General features: G+C 51.7%; 1 protein-coding gene across 1 annotated transcript in view; it reads left to right on the top strand.

Moving 5' to 3' along the window:
• Crispld2 (cysteine rich secretory protein LCCL domain containing 2) overlaps positions 1-20,158 on the top strand; it is a 53,343-nt gene that overhangs the window by 20,123 nt on the left and 13,062 nt on the right. Inside the window, exons 6-13 of the mRNA XM_075977454.1 lie at positions 1,818-1,918; positions 6,591-6,734; positions 7,063-7,123; positions 9,927-9,993; positions 10,387-10,517; positions 11,482-11,525; positions 12,433-12,505; positions 14,853-14,928. Of these exons, the coding sequence (XP_075833569.1) occupies positions 1,818-1,918; positions 6,591-6,734; positions 7,063-7,123; positions 9,927-9,993; positions 10,387-10,517; positions 11,482-11,525; positions 12,433-12,505; positions 14,853-14,928 (697 nt within the window). The remainder of the gene's footprint in view (positions 1-1,817; positions 1,919-6,590; positions 6,735-7,062; positions 7,124-9,926; positions 9,994-10,386; positions 10,518-11,481; positions 11,526-12,432; positions 12,506-14,852; positions 14,929-20,158) is intronic.

Genomic DNA, 20,158 nt, shown 5'->3' on the forward strand with positions numbered 1-20,158 from the left:
CTCTGAAATGGAGCCACAGACTGGCTGGTTTGTATCAGCTTTGACTTCCCTGTCACAGTGTGTCCTTCACCCGACAGCTCACCGCACAGATCTGTGCCGAGCACATATCCACTTACCCATTGGCAGTCTGCGGTTTGAACAATGATGCTGGTCACCATCCTGGCATGGGCACAGGCACTGTGGCAGGCTCTCTGGCAAACTTACTTACTAGAGGGATAAAGCAGGTGGCGAGAGGAGGTGGAATGAGGTGGGGGTCAGGAGCTGTGGGCTTGGGAGGGGAAAACTGTGGGAAAACCATGGCGCGTGGCTTTGGGTTGTTGGGGCAGTAGCTGCACAGCCACACCCCAGGGCCTAATGGCAGACACTTGTTCATCCGTGTCTGTTTGAGAGGGACGTCTGAAATGGAGGCCTGGAGGCATTTATACCTGGCGTGTAGGCGTCCATCTTCCTGCCATGTGTCCACGTGGCCATGAGAGACAGCAGAAAGTGAGCATGCTCTTTGGGCCTCTTCTCATGAGGGTACTGGTCCCACTGGGGCAGAGTTCCACTCTCCTGATTTAATTAACTTTAGTTACTTTCCTAAAGGCCCATGTTGGAGTGTTCCCGTAGGGTAGGTTGGGCTTTATTGTAACCGGGGGAGGCATTGCCTGTCAGACCCCGCCTTGGTCAGCTTGTTCGCTAGTCACCTTTGACTGCTGTAGGATAATCCCTGCTACCCATGACCTTTTCCTTCAAGAGTGCTCCCAGTCTTTGAGCTGGTCAGGCCACCATCATGGAACCGGGGGGGGGGGGGACAATGACCATGACCTGGGAATGGTGTGAGTCGAGCATGGCTCTTGCCTCTATGGCCTCATGTATAAGAGAAGTGCCATCTGCAAGCTGGTCAGAGGTTCTGGAGCCTGGATATCTGCTGCCTGGCCTGAGAGGCCAGCTAGCCTCTGTGAACTCTGGTGTTTGCCTTCATGGGCCTGAAAGCCTGGAGGTCTGGCCTATGGTTGAGGAAACAGAATCAGTGTGTTGAGGAGAACTGGTTCTGGGGAGCAGAACAAACCCCTGTGGGGCCTTGGTTTCCTGAGGAGATCGAGCTCTCCCATGGACAGTGAGGGAGTGTGTTTCAGTCCCTGCTTGATGTCCCACTGGGGTTCATCTCAGTGTCCCCCACTGTGTCCCCAGCACAAATACTCGCAGGGTTAGAACTGTGGGGTCCACACCAATGCCCAGAGGTTGTTGCAGCTGTCTTTGTGGCTCTGTAGAGAGGAGGGTGTACTGAGAAAGTGGCAGAGAAAGAGGCAAGACACCTCCCCAGTGTGGGCCACTTCCCTCCCTGACTCAGTGATGTCATCACTCTTCGGCCATTGGAGCGGACCACAGAGTGCACAGAGGAGCCTGTGCGGTCTCTCAGTGGCTCTGACAGGAGCCCCTGCCTCCCTCAAAAGCAACCACAGACCACCCTGGTGGGCCACTTTGCTTTATAGATGTTATCAAGAGCCTTGGTCAAGGACTGTCCTGGTGGCTACCCACTGTATGATTAATGAGCCATGACTCAGGGTAGGGGACACTGTCTGAGGTCGCTCAGATGGGTTTGGGGTTGCATATGTCACCCAGGGAACCATTCCTTAAGAAGTACTCAGTGACAGGGTCTCATCATGGTGCTCAGAGCCTCCTGGCTGACTGGTACTGGAGGAGGAGGCCACGGAGCTGCCATTCCTGAACCAGGACTGTGTTCTTCTCCCAACAACAGGGACTCTGATTAAGGTTCCCTAATGGGTCCCTGGGCCTAAAGGATGGGGCTCATGGTGTTTCTGGTCTGTCTCCAGGGGAAACTGGATTGGTGAGGCCCCCTACAAGCATGGTCGTCCCTGCTCCGAGTGCCCACCCACCTATGGAGGCGGCTGCCGGAACAACCTATGCTACCAAGGTAGGTGGCTCGGGGACTCCGGCCCTGGTGTGGGTTCCGGCCCTTGGATCCACAGGTGGTGATGGCTAAGATGGAAACGGAGTCAGATTCAGACCCAGCACTGCTGCCACCCCTGCCACCCTTTAGGTCTACATCCCTCTGCTCTCTGCACTAGGTCCCTGACACCTGCTGACCCCACTGTCCTGAAATGCCCCCCACCCCCACGTAGCTCCTTGACCTGGCCCCAGTGGACAGTGGGTATGGCCTTGGACTCAGACTCGCTCCACACCTTCCTCAGCACGTCTGCTTAAGACAGAGGGTTGTGAGTCAGAGGTGGTGGCTCATGCCTGTCATCCCAGCACTTGGGTAGCTGAGGCAGGAGGATTGCCACAAATTTGAGATCAGCCTAGATTTCATAGCAATACTCTGCTTGACCTTTTGGGACCTCCCCAAAACAAAACCTGCACATAAAATCCAGGTGATTTTGTTTTGTTTTGGTTTTGGTTTTTGGTTTTCGAGACAGGGTTTCTCTATGTAGTCCTGCCTGTCCTGGAACTTGCTCTGTAGACCAGGCTGACCTCGAATTCACAGTGGTCTGCCTGCCTCTGTCTCCCAAGTACTGGGATTAAAGGCGTGCACCACTACTACCTGGCAAAATCCAGGCAATTAACATGAAATTGAGTTTCACCCAATCAGCCACAGACACTGGTGCCCTTGTCTAGAACCCATTCCCTTATCCTATTGATAGTGACTACTGTCAAGGCTGCCTGGGGACAGTATGCTTTCTGCTCATGACTGTTGACTCCCAAAGGGCTTTAGAAAGCATCCATTTTTCCTCCCACCGTAAACACCACAGATCCTCCAGCCTAACCTGCTCTTGACTTCTGGGTAGTTCTGACTCTCAGAAGGTTGGTGTGGGGGTTCTCCAGGGTGATGTCTGTTCTGTGCGGCTCTAATAGCTGCCCAGGGCTGACTGGGAAGGGAGTGGGCAGATTCTACCGCATGGGAGCGTGGGCCTGCAGCAGTGACCCTCTGACCTGTTCCGTCCCTGAGATGGATGTGGGGTCAGTCCTGTTGAGCTCTAGGATGTGGAATAGCAGAGATCCTAGTTCACAGAAGGCCAGGCTCTTTGCCACTCCAGCTAACTGATGTGAGAAACACTACCAGAGGACAGAATCAGGGACAATTGAGATCCCTGAGAGCATGATCCTGCCTGTAGTCTGCCCCATGAACTGCCTTGTGCCAGGTCCCCATGACAGCTCTTCCCTGGAGACAGGTCTGATGTCCCCATCTTCAGGGAGTCTCTGGGTATCAGACAGACATGCACCTGCCACCAAGTTCTCGTGACCCCCACACTCCTCAGGAACTTGGCTGCCCTGTCTTACAGTTGCTGGCACACTCCAAGGCCCTGGGCAGGTGTGTCCCGTGTGCTGGTGGATAAACAGACTCTCCCCTCCACAGAGGGCTCTTTCAAGAAGTCAGAGCACACAGAGGCCCCAGACACTAACTTACCCATCCCACGGTGCCCATGTGCTTATTTCTTTATTTGTGGTGGAAAACACCCAACTTTGCTTGGCAGACATGGTCGTTTTCTTAGCTAACCATGCAGAAAACCTCCCCTAACTCAGCTTATCTACATAAGCCACTAAATAAGGGTGTGCCGTGGCACCCTTAAGGCCATGACCTATAATGGGGACACAAGGATTTAAGGATAAGGCTAGAAGTTTCCTTTTATCCAGTACCTCCCTGTAGGGGAATGACAGGCCCAGGAGGTACCCAACTTTCTGTTCAGCTACATCCCAGCTCTGTGAGCCCAGATGGGTCCCTTCTACATCCCCTTGCCTCTCTGAGCCTCAGTTTCCTCATATGTGAAGTGGTTGCCATGTCTCTTATGGCAGAAAGATGAGGAGTGGGGTCAGGGCCTGGATGCTCAGATGTCGCCAATCACAGAGCCAGGGGAACCGGTGGGATGGTAATACCCTGGGTCCTGAGACCCTTGGCTTGGATCAGACTGTGTGTGTTGAATATCCTGGGCATGAAGAGACCCTGATCTATGCAGTTATGGTTACCAGGAAGTACCCAAGTCCCTTTGGGTCACACATCTCTATGATATAGGACTGCCTGCCCTTGTTATGAAAGAGTGAGCTACCTCAGACCCTCCCAAACTAGATTCTCTTAGTAAAGCTGGCCTTTTGAGTTGTCAGATCCCAAAGCCAATGGAAGAAACCCAGCTCACTCCCAGACAGCCTGGCTGTCAGCGAGGGGCCCGTGAATGGCTGCATTGATGGAACAGGCCTTGAGGCTCCCTATGCAGCCCAGGGGCTCCATGGAGCTTCAGTGCTCCTGGGCCTTGGGAATCCCAACCTTGGGAGCCTCAGGCCTTATTGGTGGATGTCCTTTCTCCTTGCCTCTCAGGGGGTGGGGGTTGAGTCTCTCGTTCCCTTGGGATTTTATTGAGCTTCTCCTGTGTATGGAGTGTTGGGGGTACAGTGGGTGATGAAGCTGGGGATCCTGGGAGCAAAGATGAAATTTCAGCCAGCCATGTGCATGTCTTTCCACCTCTGCCTTCCCCTCTCAGGCCTGGGCTAGCCTGGGATAAATCAGTCTCCACACACTGCCCAGTGCTCCACCTAGAAAGACAGGGTGCCTCACTCGCTGGCCCTTCGTTTGGATACCTGTCATGGTGGCAAGGGACATCAAGACCCAGGATGTCCCTCTGTGAAGATAGTTCCTTGCTCCAGGAGAGGCAGTAGCCCTTGGTGATGATGTGCCTCTGTGGAATCAGAGAGGCCTGTGGGTGCTCCTTGAAATAGTCTTGGACCAAGCATATTTACTGATAGTCCAACTCTGTACCAGAGAAAATATTTCCTTATGAAGGAGACTGCCAGCCTGGAGGGTGGGAGACTCGCCCCCCTCATTGGCCCATGGGAGTGTTAATCAGCAAGGTTGAGGTGGGTGGGCTGAGCTGTGAGGTGTGTTCAGTGGGTTTATTGGCCATCACAGAGCTTCTGTGCCTTCTCCGAGGTGTGTGGAAGGTGCTTCCCAGCTCTGCCACACAGACACTTGTGGAGAACTGTGGTCCTTGGTGGGGCCACCTGGGGGCTCATCATGTATCAGGTGGCACAGGAGGGCCAGCCCACCCTCAGGCTCTGCTTTGTCTGGAGGTCAGAGTTTGGTGTCCCTGTGGTCCCGCTTCTATTGCCCATCCAAATGAGAATGGAGGTTAGCGAGCTGACCATGAGGTGAAGCGCTCTGGAAGGGGCTGGGGTCGGAGCATGATCATGGGGATGGAGGAGCACATGATGCCCTGGGTGGAAAAAGATCTAGACTGAATAAGCCGTACTCTTTTAAACCAGGAGCTGGAAGCTTTAGATAGCTCTATGTACCAGGCCTTTTGAGATGGGATCTCGTTATATAGTCCAGGCTGCCTTGAACTCACAATCCTCCTGCCTCAGCCTCTGTAATGTGAAGATTGCAGGTCTGTGCCACACATCCTGCCCTTTAAGTTGTTTGAGACAGAGTATACTGGTTAGGCATTTTGTTTTGTTTTTGTTTTTGGATCCACTTGATACAAGCTAGTGTGGTCTGGGAAGAGGGAACCTCTACTGAGAAAATGCCCCTGTCGACTTGGCCAGTAGGCATGCCTGTGGGGGCCTTTTCTTGATTAATGACTGATGTGGGAGGGCCCAGCCTCCTATGAGTGATGCCACCCCTGGACGGGTGGTCTTGAGTTGTATGAGAAAGCAGGCTGAGCAAGCCACAGACAGCAAGCCATTAAGCAGCACTCCTCCATGGCCCCTGCCTCAGCTCCTGCCTCTGGGTACTTGCTTTGGCTTCCCTCACCAAACTGTCATCTGTAAGCCACATAAACCCTCTCCTCCCAGAGTTACTTTTGACCATGATGTTTATCATATCCATAGAAAGCCAACTAAGGCATAGGGTCTCATCATGTGGGCTAGATTATCGTGTTACTTACTTTATAGCCAGGCTGGCCTTGAACTTGAAGCAGTCCCCTGCTTTGGCTTCCTGCATGCTGAGCTTACAGGCATGAACCACACTATGTCTAGCTAGGTCCAACACTAAGACTATAAATCTCCATTGCTGAGCCATGGCTTGAGCCAGGCGAGTGGTCCCTGTCACTAGGGGTAGAAGTGTGGTATGAGCCTCTGTGACTGTTCCCCAACAAAACCAGAAATCAGAGGGACCTCGGAGAGAGCTACACCTTTGAGGCTATGGTTAGGGACAGGGACAGATGATTGTGTAGAAGAGGAGGTGGGACAAGTGACCATTCTGACTTCCAAGTGTGAGTGCTGCACCCCACCCGCACCTAGGGCTACTTCTCTGAGCTCCAAGGTAAACATAGAAGCAAGCTGACCATCCATCCTCCCAGGGCTGGTAGAATTCCACCTGGGCAGGCCTGTCCCCTGAGTAACCTCCTCTCTCTAGCTGAAACGAGTCTTTGTGAAGCCAAATCTCAGGGCTTACTGCAGGCTGCTTTTTCCAAAGAGCCTTTTAGAGATGGCTCTGGTGGCACCAACCTTTAATCCTAGCATGGGGGAGGCAGAGGCAAGTGGATTTCTGAGTTTGAGGCTGGCCTCGTCTACATGGTAAAATCCAGTCTTAACAAAACAAAGTGCAAGAGTATTGTGGTTGAATGCAGCATGTTCTCTTTCTTCTTCCTTACCACCATTAGAAGAGCCTAACAGTCAGAAACCGGAGGTGGATGAGATGAACGAGGTGGAATCGCCCCCTGCTCCCGAGGAAAAACATGTCTGGGTTCAGCCCAGGGTGGTCAGACCTTCGAAGCCCAAGAAGACCCCAGCCGTCAGCTTCATGAGTGAGTGGTGTTCCCAGCCTTTGGGGTGCTTGCCACCAGATCCCTTTGCTAGGGGCTGGTGGAGAAAGGGAGCTTGGAACCGGGCAACAGGAGAGGCTGGGACAGACCTGGCTGGGGTGCAACCCCATATTCTTATTTGGAAAACGAAGTCTATTTATTTCTGCTGTTCAAGCCTCCCATAGAAGCCCAGAGCCAGGAGTCATTGCTCTTTCTCTAGTAATGGTGTGGACTCCAGAGCATTCCAGAAAGTCCCTTGGAATAGGGGAGGGATTTTCTAACCCAGATTTACCCTCCTGGTCTCATAGTCCCATCCCCATGTCTCTCCTAGCCCAAGTGGTCCGCTGTGACACCAAGATGAAGGACACGTGCAAGGGATCCACATGTAACAGGTGAGGGCCCACTGGGCTGGGCTGGGCTGGGCTAGCTGCCCTTGGGACCCTCCTGAGACGCAGTCAGTCACAAGATCTGCTAAAGCCTTGCTGCCTACTCTGAGCCTCCCAGAAGCGTGGGGCAATGGTACTCAACACTGTTAGCACAACGTACACCAGACTCAGCTAGAAGCTACCACACATGCCATGTGCTAATTAGACTGACCATGACACTCCTCAGTCCTCCTGACTGTGGCATCCTGCTGTCCCCCAACCATGACACCCACTGTTACTCCTGACCACCACCTCAGATTGACTGACGAATGGTCTGTCTCCGTTACATGTCACCAGAGTTTCTCAACTGTCGCTCCTAGGGTACATGAGACATTAAAACATTATTAAGGTGGGATACCCTGTATATTAGAGAATTTTGAGAAACCTCCAAGACCTTGATCTCCACCAAATGCCAGTGGGGGACAACCAAAACTGGGGGTGGTATCCTAAAATAACCAGTGTATCCTAAAATAACCCTGCTGGGCACACAGTACTGCCAAGTACTTTGTCTCTGGTCCAGAGAGGGTACTATACCCTGCGGGGGTGGGGGGAGGAGCAGGGGGAGGACCTCAGTGCATTGTGGGAGAAGTTGACATGAAATCTCTTATTGTAGCCAGTGTATCTCAACCCTGATGGGCACCGGTGTGAATTCTGCCCTTGGGGCTGGTGGCTTCAAACTACCTGAAATTTAGCCAGCAGCTTGCAGTCTCTAAGGATTTAGCAGGATGCCCTCCCTAGGCAGAACATGAGCCCTGTTCCCTGAGGGATGTTAGCCTCGTCTAGGGGAGTGTTCGGAGAGTGTCACTGAAGGCCTCTGCCCAGGGGTGCCAGCACAGTCTGAGTCCGCCAAGAGCTGAGCTGAGTTATTTGGGGCTGGAAGGAGAAGGTGGCTTCTCCATATCACCCAATGGACCCAGAGTCCATTCTGTGGGAGAGGCCTTCATTCACACAAGGAGTGACATGAAACAGTAGCCAGGATGTGGCTGTCTCACGGGCACACCCATTGGGTGCCCTGCTCAGTTATGGACGTCTGTGCAGTACTGCCCTGTGGGAGGAAACCACCGAGTGTTAGAGACACAAGCCAGATGTGGGGGAATGACCACACCCAAACCCAAGGCGGCATCCACCGTCTGCACTGGGTGAACTGGGTAGCGAGCAGGTATGTTCAGACCACATTTCATGAGCGCTCTGGAGCCGTCTAAGCTTAGAAGACGGTGAGGTGGCATTCCCTGGGCAGGACGAAGCTGTGGGTCTCTCTATAGCGGCTCCAGAGGCCTCCAGGCAGCCAAGGTAACTCAACCCAAATCATAAACTATGGCAGCCTAGCCTCACCGTAGAAGTAACATCCATGAGGATTCTCCATAACCCCTGGCTTTAAAAGGCATTTTAATTCATTGTGTAATGCAAGAAAGCAGTAATTCATTAAAAATACTAAGCATCCCCAGCCCCCCTTGGCTTCGCATGCCCCACTTTTTATCCAGTCCTGTTCATGTGTTCACTGCTTATTCTCCAGAATCCACCAGCCTTCCTCAGACCTTTCATTTTTGAGTAGCTACATAACAAGCTGACATACGGTGACACAAAGCTATGTTTGACTGTGCCTTTATCACCTGCTGCCATCTGTCTAGTCCTTATGAGTCCCGGTATACTTGATGAACAGTTGGGTAACTTACTGACTTTTTTTAAAAATTTTGTTTTGGTTGTGATTTGTCAAGACAGGGTTTCTTTGTGTAGCCCTGGCTGTCCTGGAACTCACCCTGTAGAGCAGCCTGGTCTCAAACTCAGAGATCCGCCTGCCTCTGCCTCCCGAGTGCTGGGATTAAAGGCGGGCGCCACCACCACTCTGTGAACCTGCTGACTTTGTACCTGGCATGTACAAGGGAAGTTGGAGGGTCTGTGAACATGAACTTGACGGCATTTCCATAGGTTAGACTTTAGTTTGTGGTGAACAGGAACCTCACTGCTCTGTTAACTTCATTAAACAACCATAAACTTCGGACTGGGGAGACGACTCCAGACAGGTGAAGGCTTGTTTTGTGCCTGTGAGAACCAGAGTTTTAGCATCCATGAAAAAGCTGGGTGTGAGTCTGTAACCCCAGGGCCGGAGGGAGGAAACACAGGCAGGGGGATTGCGAGGATTTCCCGACTAGTCTGCGTAGCTAACTGGGGAGCCCCAGGTTCAGAGAGAGACTTGTCTCAGAAAATAAAGTGGAGAGTGGTAAGGAAGACACCCAACATTGACCTTTGACTACCATTCTCACGCACCCCCCCCCCACACACACACACTGGGTACTGTACAACTGTCATCCTAACACTGAGGAGCAGAGGCAGGAGGATCGTCATGTCTTAGCTACATAATGAGTTCCAGACCAGTCTGGGCCACAAAGTAAGACTCAGTCTCAAAACAAACAAATGGGCCAGAGAGATGGCTCAGCAGTTAAGAATGGCTGCTCTAAATGGAGACCAGTGTTCGAATCCCAGCACTCACCCTGGTGACTCACAAACACCTGTAACTTCCTCTCCAAGGATCCCACCAGCTCTCTGGTATCTGCCGGCACCCATGCCTACAACACATATACACAGACACACACATAGCTCCCTGGCACCTGCCGGCACCCACACCCACAACACATACATATAGAAGCACACATAATTGTTCATAGCAGTGGGACCCATCAGTGACATTTCTGAATTCAGTGAGAAAGCTAGCGAGGAAACATGGCAGCGTCACTGAGCGCTCTCACCAATGAGCTTTTTTCTCACCCATCAGGTACCAGTGCCCTGCAGGCTGTCTGAACAACAAGGCGAAGATTTTTGGATCTCTGTTTTATGAGAGTGTGAGTGTGGCCAGTGTTTCTGTAGCCAGCACATGGGAAACCCCACCAGGTAGCTTAAAGCAAATGAGATTCATGGAGACGGGTGTTCGGTTCTTACTCAACCTGGACCGTCTGAATGAACTGATCTGCGTAGTCTAGTGGCTCAAAAGCTGCTGAAGCCACTCCTGGGAACCAGGACTGGATATTACTGTGGGACTGGAGTCAACACGCTTGGCTAAACGGGCTTACGCAGCTAGGATGAGCTCTTAAGCCATCCAGGAACAAGGGTGGGGCTAAGGACAGCTATGAATGGATGGTTGGGTGGGGCGTATTTTGGTCCAAAGTTTTGACTTTTGGTTGGCCGGGGACAAGAGCCTCAGATGGTTCATCTGTGTTCTCTTCTCTGCTCTGTAGTCCTCCAGCATATGCCGGGCTGCTCTCCATTATGGCGTCATTGATGATCGAGGTGGCCTGGTGGATGTTACCAGGAACGGGATGGTCCCCTTCTTTGTTAAATCTCAAAAAAATGGCGTGGAGTCCCTGAGGTACCTGTCCTGTTCTCTGTGTGGAGGGGAGGGGGGAGGCATCCTGACAGTGATCTCTTATTGTAGAAGTGGTTTTGAGGGCCAGGGAGAGGGCTCAGTTGGTAAAGTGCTTGTCATGCAAACACAAGGACCTGTGTAAAAAGCCCTGTGTGGGGTGTGTACTTGTAATCCTGGCACTGGGGAGGCAGAGACAGGAGGGTCCCTGGAACTCAGTGGCAACCTAGCCTACCTGCTGAGCTCCTGGCAAGTAAGAGCCCCCCACCCCCCAAAACGTGAATGGTGCCTGAGGCTGATCTCCGGTCTTCACACATGTGTGCACACACTTGCATGTGCAACCCACAAGCACACACCCCCTCCCACCCCTCACAAACACATCCTTACCCCTACATGTTATCGAAACTTTGGCAATGTTCTAAGAAAACAGGAATACAAAAGCCAACCCACGCAGCACAGTTGACTAACTTCTGGCTACCGGCTGATCCAGTCAGAGGTCTCCGAGGGTCAGGCCACCTGGTGACGTTCTGGATCTTACTTCCTCTAGCCTTCTGACCTCTGCTTCATCTTACACATTTAAAAACCTTTATTCTGTCTGAAGCAGGATCACCATGAGTTTGAGGCTAGCCCACACTACAGTGAGCTCCAACCCTCCTGAAACATAAAAAGAAACCAAAAAAGAAGTGTATTATTCTAAGAAGGGTTCTGGTCGGGTGGTAGTTGTGCACACTTTTAATTTCAGCTCTTGAGAGGCAGAGGCAGGAGGATCTCTGTGAGTTCGAGGTCAGCCTGGTCTATAGAGCGAGTTCGAGGACAGCCAGGGTCCAGAGAAACCTTGTCTTGAAAAAGAAAACAAACAAGCAAACAAAAACGTCGTGCAATCCCACTCTGAATAGTCTAAGCTTCAGGCAGTGTGAGGCATGTGAGCTGTTAGTACTCAGAATGCCCTGACTCATGTTTTCCTTTCCAGCAAATACAAGCCTTCTAGCTCCTTCACAGTGTCCAAAGTAAAAGGTAAGCCAGCCAGGCCCCGAGGGAGAAGGATGATGCATGGGGAGCCTGGGGTTTCCCAGGAAATCTCCCTTCCTTCATCTTTGCTTTGTAGTTATCATTTCAGCCTGAACCATTGTTCCCAAGAAAGGCTCTGTCAGGAGAGGGCATTTCTCTTACTGGTTTCTTTTTCTTTTCCTTCCTTCCTCCCTTCCTTCTTTTCTTCCTTTCTTCTTTCCCTCCCTCCCTCCCTCCTGCTATCCCTCCCTCCCTCCCTCCTGCTATCCCTCCCTCTCTCCCTCCCTCCCTCCGTCTCTCCCTCCCCTTCCCTCTTTTCCTTCCTTCCTTCTTTTTTCTTTATTTTTTTTTCTTTTTTGGTTTTCCAAGACAGTGTTTCTCTGTTTAGCCCTGGCTGTCCTGGCACTCGCTCTGTAGACCAGGCTGTCCTGGAACTCAGTGATCCGCCTGCCTCTGCTCCACCACCACTGGTTTCTAAGAATATTTAGCTTTGAACTTGGCTATAAATGGGTGAGCCAGAAACACGGGGGTGTGGCTGCCACCTGAATACCATAGACATGGTCAACGTCAGGTCTGCTGGTCAAAGGCCTCCATGGGTGGAATCACTGTCCTGGCAGAGATAGATGCCAGGGAGATGAGAAACTGAGGCAGGAGCTAACGATCGGGCCACTGTGGCCACTAGTGTCCCCCAGCTTCTCCGCGGGTAGACACAGAATCACACCCGGGATGGTCAAAGGTGGCTGAACAGGGGACAGGTTTTGAAAGCAAGCATCAGTTTTCAGGTGGCAGCATGGGACTCTCTCATGGGGAGACCAAGGGAGATGTACGCACAGGCGGACATATTGGGCTGTGGGGCTGTCTCTAGTCTGTTGATCCGTGGGCCGTGACCTGACACTTTGTCTCCTGTCCTCAGAGCAGAGTGTGGACTGCCACGCCACAGTCGCGCAGCTCTGTCCCTTTGAGAAGCCGGCCACTCACTGCCCGAGGTAAGAGGAACAGATGCCCCTCGCCTGAGGTGTCTTCCTGCAGGCCTGCCTCCTCTCTACAGGGCTGGACGCAGAAGCCAGCCCTCTATCTAAGCTGGAGATATTTAACTCCCACCCTAAGTCCCCCTACTCCTCATGGGTGGCAGGTTAAGATCATCAGATACCCGGGGCCTTCCCCAGACACCAGAGCCTCAGTGCAGAGAACTTTGGGCTTGGGAACTTCTCTACCCAGCTTTGGTGAACATAACAAAGCCACTGTGTTTGACTGAGCCTTGACTCGCCAGAGAGGGCTCGTCTTGTTCTGGGGACCCATGTCTCTAAAGCTCCCCCAGAGCCCCTTGGAAGGGGACACAGAAATGCTCCCCCTCCTGGATGCAGCAGAGCCTGGATGTGCCTGCTGGCTACAAGTTGCTCCCCTGTCAGAAAAGACAGCAAAGAGAAGATCTCTGGCCAGAGCAGAGCTCAGCCCCACGGTAGCTGCCGTGTGGTGGGGTGCAGTGTGTATCCAGCACCCTGAGCTGGACAGCCCCCTCTAGTGTGGGTGATGTGCTGTCCTGGGAGCCCTGGGGCCTGGAGACTGGATTCTGGAAGGGAAAGGGATAGAACCCTCAGGTCTGCACAGGGGAGAGCCTGCGAGGATGTCGTTATGGAGACCACTCTGGCTCAAGCAGTCAAGGAAACATCGCAGCAATTTAATGGATTTCTTGAGTGTTAGTCAGAAACAGAAGGAAAGGGCAGGAAACACAAACAGAGAAAGCCTTGCCAGGGTCCACGTGCCCAGGCTGCTTTCTGACCCGACACCCCCAGGAGCAGGTTTGAGAGTTCTTACACTCTTAAACTGTTTTTTAAAACATACTCCACCCCATACACAACACATACCACACCACAAATACACATACATAAAACACATACCCTCCCACACCCCATACCACATACTATACACATACCATACCACAAAGACACATACACACACCACACACATACCACACAAACACACACACAACATACTTACCACACACCATGCACACACATCACATACAAACACACGCACCACACACACATATACATATCACATACACACAGTACACAGCTTGCACACTCACACATACACATCACATATGTACATACACATCACATACATATAGCACACACTCACCATACATACACATAGCACACACACATACCGCATACATACAGCATACACACACATACACACACAACACATACACACAGCACACACACTGTTTCCCTGCCTGTTCCTTCCCTTCCTCTCCAGGAACTGCCTCAGTCTGGCTGATTGGTTTTCTTCCTGCCAAGCATCCTGCCTGTCTCTGGGCCAGGTGGCTTTCAGCCGCCATCTTGGCTTTGTGGTCCCTGGGCTCAGCCTGTGGTAAACTGTTCCAAACAGACACAAAAGGCCTTTTCTTAGGCAAAGTTCATGCTTTTCTTCCTGGCATGGGGCTTGCCAGTCACCTGGACCCACCCATTTCCAGTCTGAGGAGCCCTCTTCATCCCTGGGGCCATCAGTTGGGCTGAGGCCACCACAGTAATCTAACCCTTTCTGCCCCAAGTTATCTGTGCCGTTCTTGAAATATTCTGAGTCACTGAGGTGAGGGCCCTCCACCCTTCCTCCCCACATAGGGAAAGCTCATTGATAATGATCTATGTTCTGCACCTACGGCACACTCCACCAACACCCAGGAAGGGAAGGTGCAATCCCACAGCCCAGCTTGCCTCTCCTGGGGCCTTATTTCTCTGCTTTATTTCTTTGTGACCGTTTCCATGGGATTTTCAAGTTCTACATGCATGGCTACACAAAGACAAGGATGTGTTTCCCACAGCCATGGCGGGGGTGGCGATGACAATTGTCTCCTTTGCTTCAGTCAGTGCTGGGCTAGATCCTGGGCCCTGTGTGTACAAGAAAATGTTCCACCCCTGAGCCATGATTCCCAGGCCTCTGTGTTGTCTGTAAAGAGCAAGCTGGAGACTTAACAAGATGGCTCAGGGGGTGAGGGCTCTTGTTGCCAAGCCTGACCACCTGAGCTGGTTCCCCAGGACCCATGGGGTGCCAGAGCTGACTCCTGCAGCTTGAGCTCTGATCTCTACACATGTGCCATGGCATGTCTGAGTTCACACGTGCGCGCACATACACACACACACATGCACATACACACATGCACACACACACACACACACAGAGAACAGATAAAAATGTGATGAGAGAATGCAAGAGAGCACGGTAACTTTGCTTCCTCATCTAGAGACTGTGAATCTGAAAACTCAGACAAGGGGTGAGGCCAGGACGCATCTTCTGCTGGTCCTCCCTAGAATTCCTTCTCATTTCCAGAGTCCGGTGTCCTGCGCGCTGCGGAGAAGAACCGTCCTATTGGGCCCCTGTGTTCGGAACCAACATCTACGCTGACGTGAGTAGGGCCAGCTTGCTCAGCGGCCACCTCAGAAACCCAGTCCCGAGGTGTGGAAGCTAGGAACTGAGATCCCATGCCGTAGCCTCTGGTTGCACTGAGCCCACCTGTGACTTACAGCCTTGGCTTCAGTGTTCCATCCATAGATGGGTCGGACTCCCACCGTCTGTCTTTATGAATGGAAGCCCTAGCCTGTCTCCCCACACTTGGAATGTCTTTCATGGTTTGAAGGTCTTTGTGTTTGTTTCGTAGCTTTGCTCTCTCAGTTATTCAATCACTGACATAGTTAGGGTTTCTTTGGCTGCCAAAGCAGCTTAGGGAGAAGAGGGTTTATTTCAGCTTGCAGCTCTCAGGGCTCATGCTGTCCCTGAGAAAAGCTAGGACAGGTGTCTGGAGGCAAGAGCTGACTGGCCACCGTTTACTGGCTGGCTCCTCGTGGTCTGCTCGCTCGCGTTCGCATGGCTTAGGAGCACCTGCCCAGGAGTGGCGCTGACCCTAGTGATCTGGGCCCTCCCCCATCCATTGTTAATCAAGGAAAAGGCCCACAGGCCAATTGGATGGAGGCATTTTCTCAGTTGAGAGTCCCTCTGCCCAGAAGATGCTAGCCTGTCAAGTTGACAGCAAACTAGCCAGTACAGTCACCTTTCCATTTCTCTGGATTCTTTTGACAAGTGCTGGTTCTTAGCTATAAGCACACACACACACACACACACACACACACACACACACACACAAATTGCTCTGGCGAGACCCTGGTACACTGACCAGCCCGTCTCCTATCTTTTCTCCTAACACAGATGTGAAGGCCCAGTTTTCCTTTGTTAATTTTCAGAGCTCAGTGTGTTCCCTCTGGTGTCCAGGGTTTAGGGACACAGTGACCCAGAAGGTTCGAGCCCACCCCCTACCCCAGCTGCCCACAGGCCTGTGCAGTCCCTCTGAGGAGTTCTTTTCCTCTTCCTGAGTGGAAATCCCAGAGCCAGCCAGACTTGTTCCAGCCCAGGGTATCTTCTAGCCCGAAAACCTGCCAGCTGGTCATATCATCTGTCTCCAGCTAACGCATCGCTCACACTTTCCCCATCCTGTAAATGGTCCTCTCCCCTCACCACCGCCATCTTTGCTTCCATCTGCCTTCAATTGTCCCAGATTCCTGTAACCGTGAAGTCACTTGGTTCCATAAGGCCACAGTGGCCTCCTTCATGACTAAGCTTTTCTCCTTGTCTTTTTTTCTTCTTTCTTTATGAGCCTTAAAAGAAAAAAAAAAGAGTCTGGAAAGCTTTTTAGCTGAGATGAAGTTCTAAAAGTTAGAACTTTCCTGAAGAAGTAAAATACCATGCATCGGTTGCTGTAGTTCACCTAATATGAAACCCTGGTTTCCATCCTCAAAAACTAAAAGAATAAAAAAAAAAAGAACAAAGAAAGGAGAAAACAAAACAAAATAAGCTCCAGGTTGTGATTTTAAAATGTTTTCAAAATAAAAGGCTGGACAAAACTATTTCAACCAGATACAAACCATTTAAAAAGTTGCATGTTATTAGCTGACCAAAGTGAAATGTACTGAACGGAACAGAACGATTCTTCAAACAAGAGCACAAGAGATGCAGTTTATGGAGATATAAAAGTCAAATCTGTATGCACAAAATAACGTGGCAACTAAACACATAAAGCAAAAAAAAAAAAACATAGAAATCCGAAACTAGGGTGCGCTCCTCTTCTCCTACATGGGGCTGTGTGATAGTAAAGCCGCAAAGCCTTTTCTTTAGTACCTGATGTGTTTCAAGTTTTTTTTTATTATAAAAAAACACCTTGTTTAGGAATCCTTATCATTTTGCAAAGAGGGGGGGATTAAGGCTTAGAAGAGCCTGGCTCAAGTCCCACAGTGAACACATGGCGAGATGAGATGGGTTTGCATGCTCCCTTTCCTCTTAGTCTGCCTCTGTCTGCTTACCTGTACCTCCGCCCTCAGGAGCAGGCACGTATGTGAAGGAAGCCTTTAATGAGTGCGTCCACTTGAACTATGAGCCTTGGAAGTGGCAGGGCTTCTGGCTTGGCACACAGTGATGGCTCAGTATTGAACAACAACAGCAAAAAAAAAATGATACTGCAGTCACTGATGCTAAAAACCCTTTATAAAGAAGGTAGTAAGGAAGGAGAAATCAGGAAAGGTGTGCGTGGTGGGGGAGTGTGAAGACGGAGAGAGAGCTGTAGGCAGGAGAAGGGAGGAAGCGTGTATCTCCATCCCCAGGCACTGCTGGCCTGTGTTTCTAGGTCACTTTGTATTCTGGGAAATGATGCTGCCTCTTGGAAAATGTCTGTTTAGCTAAGAGATTTATTTTGGGAGTGTAGTCTCCAGACCTTTGAAGGGCCTCCGAGTGCCACGGATACAGCCTTTTAGCAGAGTGCCTGTCCTGGCGGCAGCTCCCTTTGTGGTGAGCTACAAGCAGGATTGTCCGGGCGTGGCTCAGACAGCAGAGCCGAGGCCAGGAGGCCCGAGCTGGCCCCAGCCGGGGGAGTTACCCGTGTGGATGTCTTTTCCCACTGAGCCTCAGTTTCCTTTACCCATCCTTCTGGTCTCATCTACTGCTCAGACAAACTCCCGTTGTTCGGGCATCAGGATTCTGGAGAGGAGCAGTGTTTAGATGGGACAACCCCTCCTCAGATGTCCTGACCCAGTGGACCTGAGGAGAGCTGCAGAGCCTGTGTTTGAGCACCTTCCCGGGGGGCATGGCTGCTGGTGGTTGTGACTTGCTGCTGAAGGTCCTTGGCGGTCAAGGACAGTCCTTGAGGGTTTGGGGTCCTGGTGGTGGTGACAGTAGGCTTGGCAGTTACTGGCCTTTGCCTATGGTAGTTACCATGCACCAGGTCGTGTGCAGTTCTGAGCCCTGCTTTGAGGAACACAGCCCTTTGTGCTTTACTGCCCCTTTCTGTGGGATCATGGCTCTGTCGTCCTTCTAAGTGACTGTGGGTAGGTTGTTTAGCTCCTGGCCCTCAGTCTCCCATCTGCCGAAAAGGATTGATAATGACCATTACCTTGGGGGACCATGAAGTCAGAATAAGTGACAGGCTGGCCACAGCTCCAGTATTACCTGTGCTGTTCCCACCAGGCCATCGTGGGCCCCACAGCTACCACGTACTGTGATGAGCCTCTAGTCTCATAGAGGTCGTTATGAAATGGCCCTGAATTAATGTTGAGCCAGCATGAGCAGACAGTGACCAGCTCCTACATGTGGCAGGAGAGGCAGAGGGAGGAAGGATGTGGGGAGAGGAAAGGAGAAAGAACGTGTCTGTCTAGCAGTAGTCAGAGATGTTGAGCATCTCCAGGCGTGAGATGTGAGGACAGCCTGCCTTGCATGAATGTTTCATCCAGGAAATGTGGGCGTCATGGTATCTGGAATTTCTCCAGGGAGGGGGTGAAGAGCTGTCCCTGAGGCTGCAGCCTCGGCCTCTTGGCCTCCAGGGAAGATACACCTCCCTTGGGGTGAGTGTGCAACCCCAGGAGACTTGGGAGATATAGGAGGCCTTTCCTGGCATCTGCCCCAGTGGAAACCAATGCCTTGCTCCTGGAAATGGCAGTCCCAAGACAGGATGAGCGTTGCTAGGGGACAGGCACAGTGATTGGCCAGTTGCCAGTCAACACAATAAGCCACTTGTATAATGCGCCTCCAAGAAGTAGTTCCTGGGGATTCTGGAACTGAATGATGGCTTGATGTCACCAGCATCTCCTCGAAGACAAATTTGGTCTGTTGCCGCTTAACCTTACAAAGCACAAACCTCTTAGGGCACTGGAAGTTTTGGATGCTTCTTCAGGGCAAGAAAATAAAAAAAAATGCTTCTTCGCAAAGACATAAGGACCAGCCATCCTGCCGTGCTCAGGATTGGAACCAGACCTTGCCAATCATCAGCTCTTCCTGGTCTCCCAGGCTCTTCCCAGGACCACTTGGGGCTAACCATCCTGCTTGCACCTTTTGTTGGTTGAAGAAGACTAGACATGTCCCCAGAGCGTTAAAGAGCATCCCTTCAGTTTTTTTGAGCCTTGGGTGTGGCTCCTGGACTCAAACTTTTAACAGCAGATCTAACTGTCCAGTAGGGAGGGTGGCTTTTCCAAGGAGACCATGCGATGTTGATTCCCAAAAATGGAGAGGTCGCCCATAGACCAAAGAAAGAATTCCATCCATGTTCAGCCTGGTGAACCAGTGAGTTTACTGAGGTTACTTACAGCACTGTGGGTGACTCACAGTCCACCAGGAAGTTACAGGTGTTTAGGCAGTCATGCATACCAGTGAGGAGTCCCCCTGGGTGCCTCACAATTATACAGGAAGAGACCCCACCAGTCAACTCTATCTTCTGAATAAAGAAGCAAGGGGTCTCTAAGGTTCTGGGAACCCCTTTCCCTTCATTCGGGAATGTCCGCAGGCCGGATCAGGTGATGCTCTTGTGTAATGATCCCAGCTGCTCTGACTGAAGACAGCCATGGTCGAGCCAACCTGGAGTCTTCTTAGGCATCAGTGACTCTTGAGTCTCATGGTTTTGGAAGACGGACATCAACCAGGCTGAAGAAGGCTGTCCAAGGAGTACCTTGGTCACAGTTCTGGGAGGCGATACTCCCTAGTGTGAGCCTCCATTCGCACACCTCCGGAGACTGTGGGGCGTGTCGCTGACTCCACCCTTCGGTGTGGCAAGAGGACAACCAACAGAGCCAAAGCCCTGGCCTCTGCTGGTCTCTCCAGGCCACCTGCGTGCCTTGGCTCCTACTCTATTCAAAGTCAGCAATGGCCAGAGGAGTCTGATGCGCTCCAGCTCTGAGCCCCTCCCTGTTACAGGACTCTGTGCTGTCACTGGGCCGCTGGGATAAACTGGGTAATCTCCCATCCCAACCTCCTTAACTTAATCCCATCTGCAAAGCCCCTTTTGCTGTTCATGGTTCTGGGGATTAGGCTGTGGTCATCTCTGGGGACGATTGTTATGCTGACCGCAGGAACAGACCCTGCCCTCACCCTGGCTTCAGTTGGCGTCGACAGTTCTCAAGTGGCTTTGGCAAAGTGACTGACCCTGTGTGCCCAGCTCGCTGGCCCGAGAAGTGGGAAGAATGGTTACCACCCGCCTCGTTAGGACAAACGGGATCATAGCCGGAACTGAGAGTCACTCAGGGCTAGCATGCGTGTTCTCATACCAGGCTGGAGATGGCTCAGCTCCAGTGCAGCCGAGGCCTCCAGGAAAGAGGTTAAGATGCTTG

Source organism: Microtus pennsylvanicus, chromosome 6 (assembly GCF_037038515.1).
Source record: "Microtus pennsylvanicus isolate mMicPen1 chromosome 6, mMicPen1.hap1, whole genome shotgun sequence".
Classification (NCBI taxonomy): domain Eukaryota; kingdom Metazoa; phylum Chordata; class Mammalia; order Rodentia; family Cricetidae; genus Microtus; species Microtus pennsylvanicus.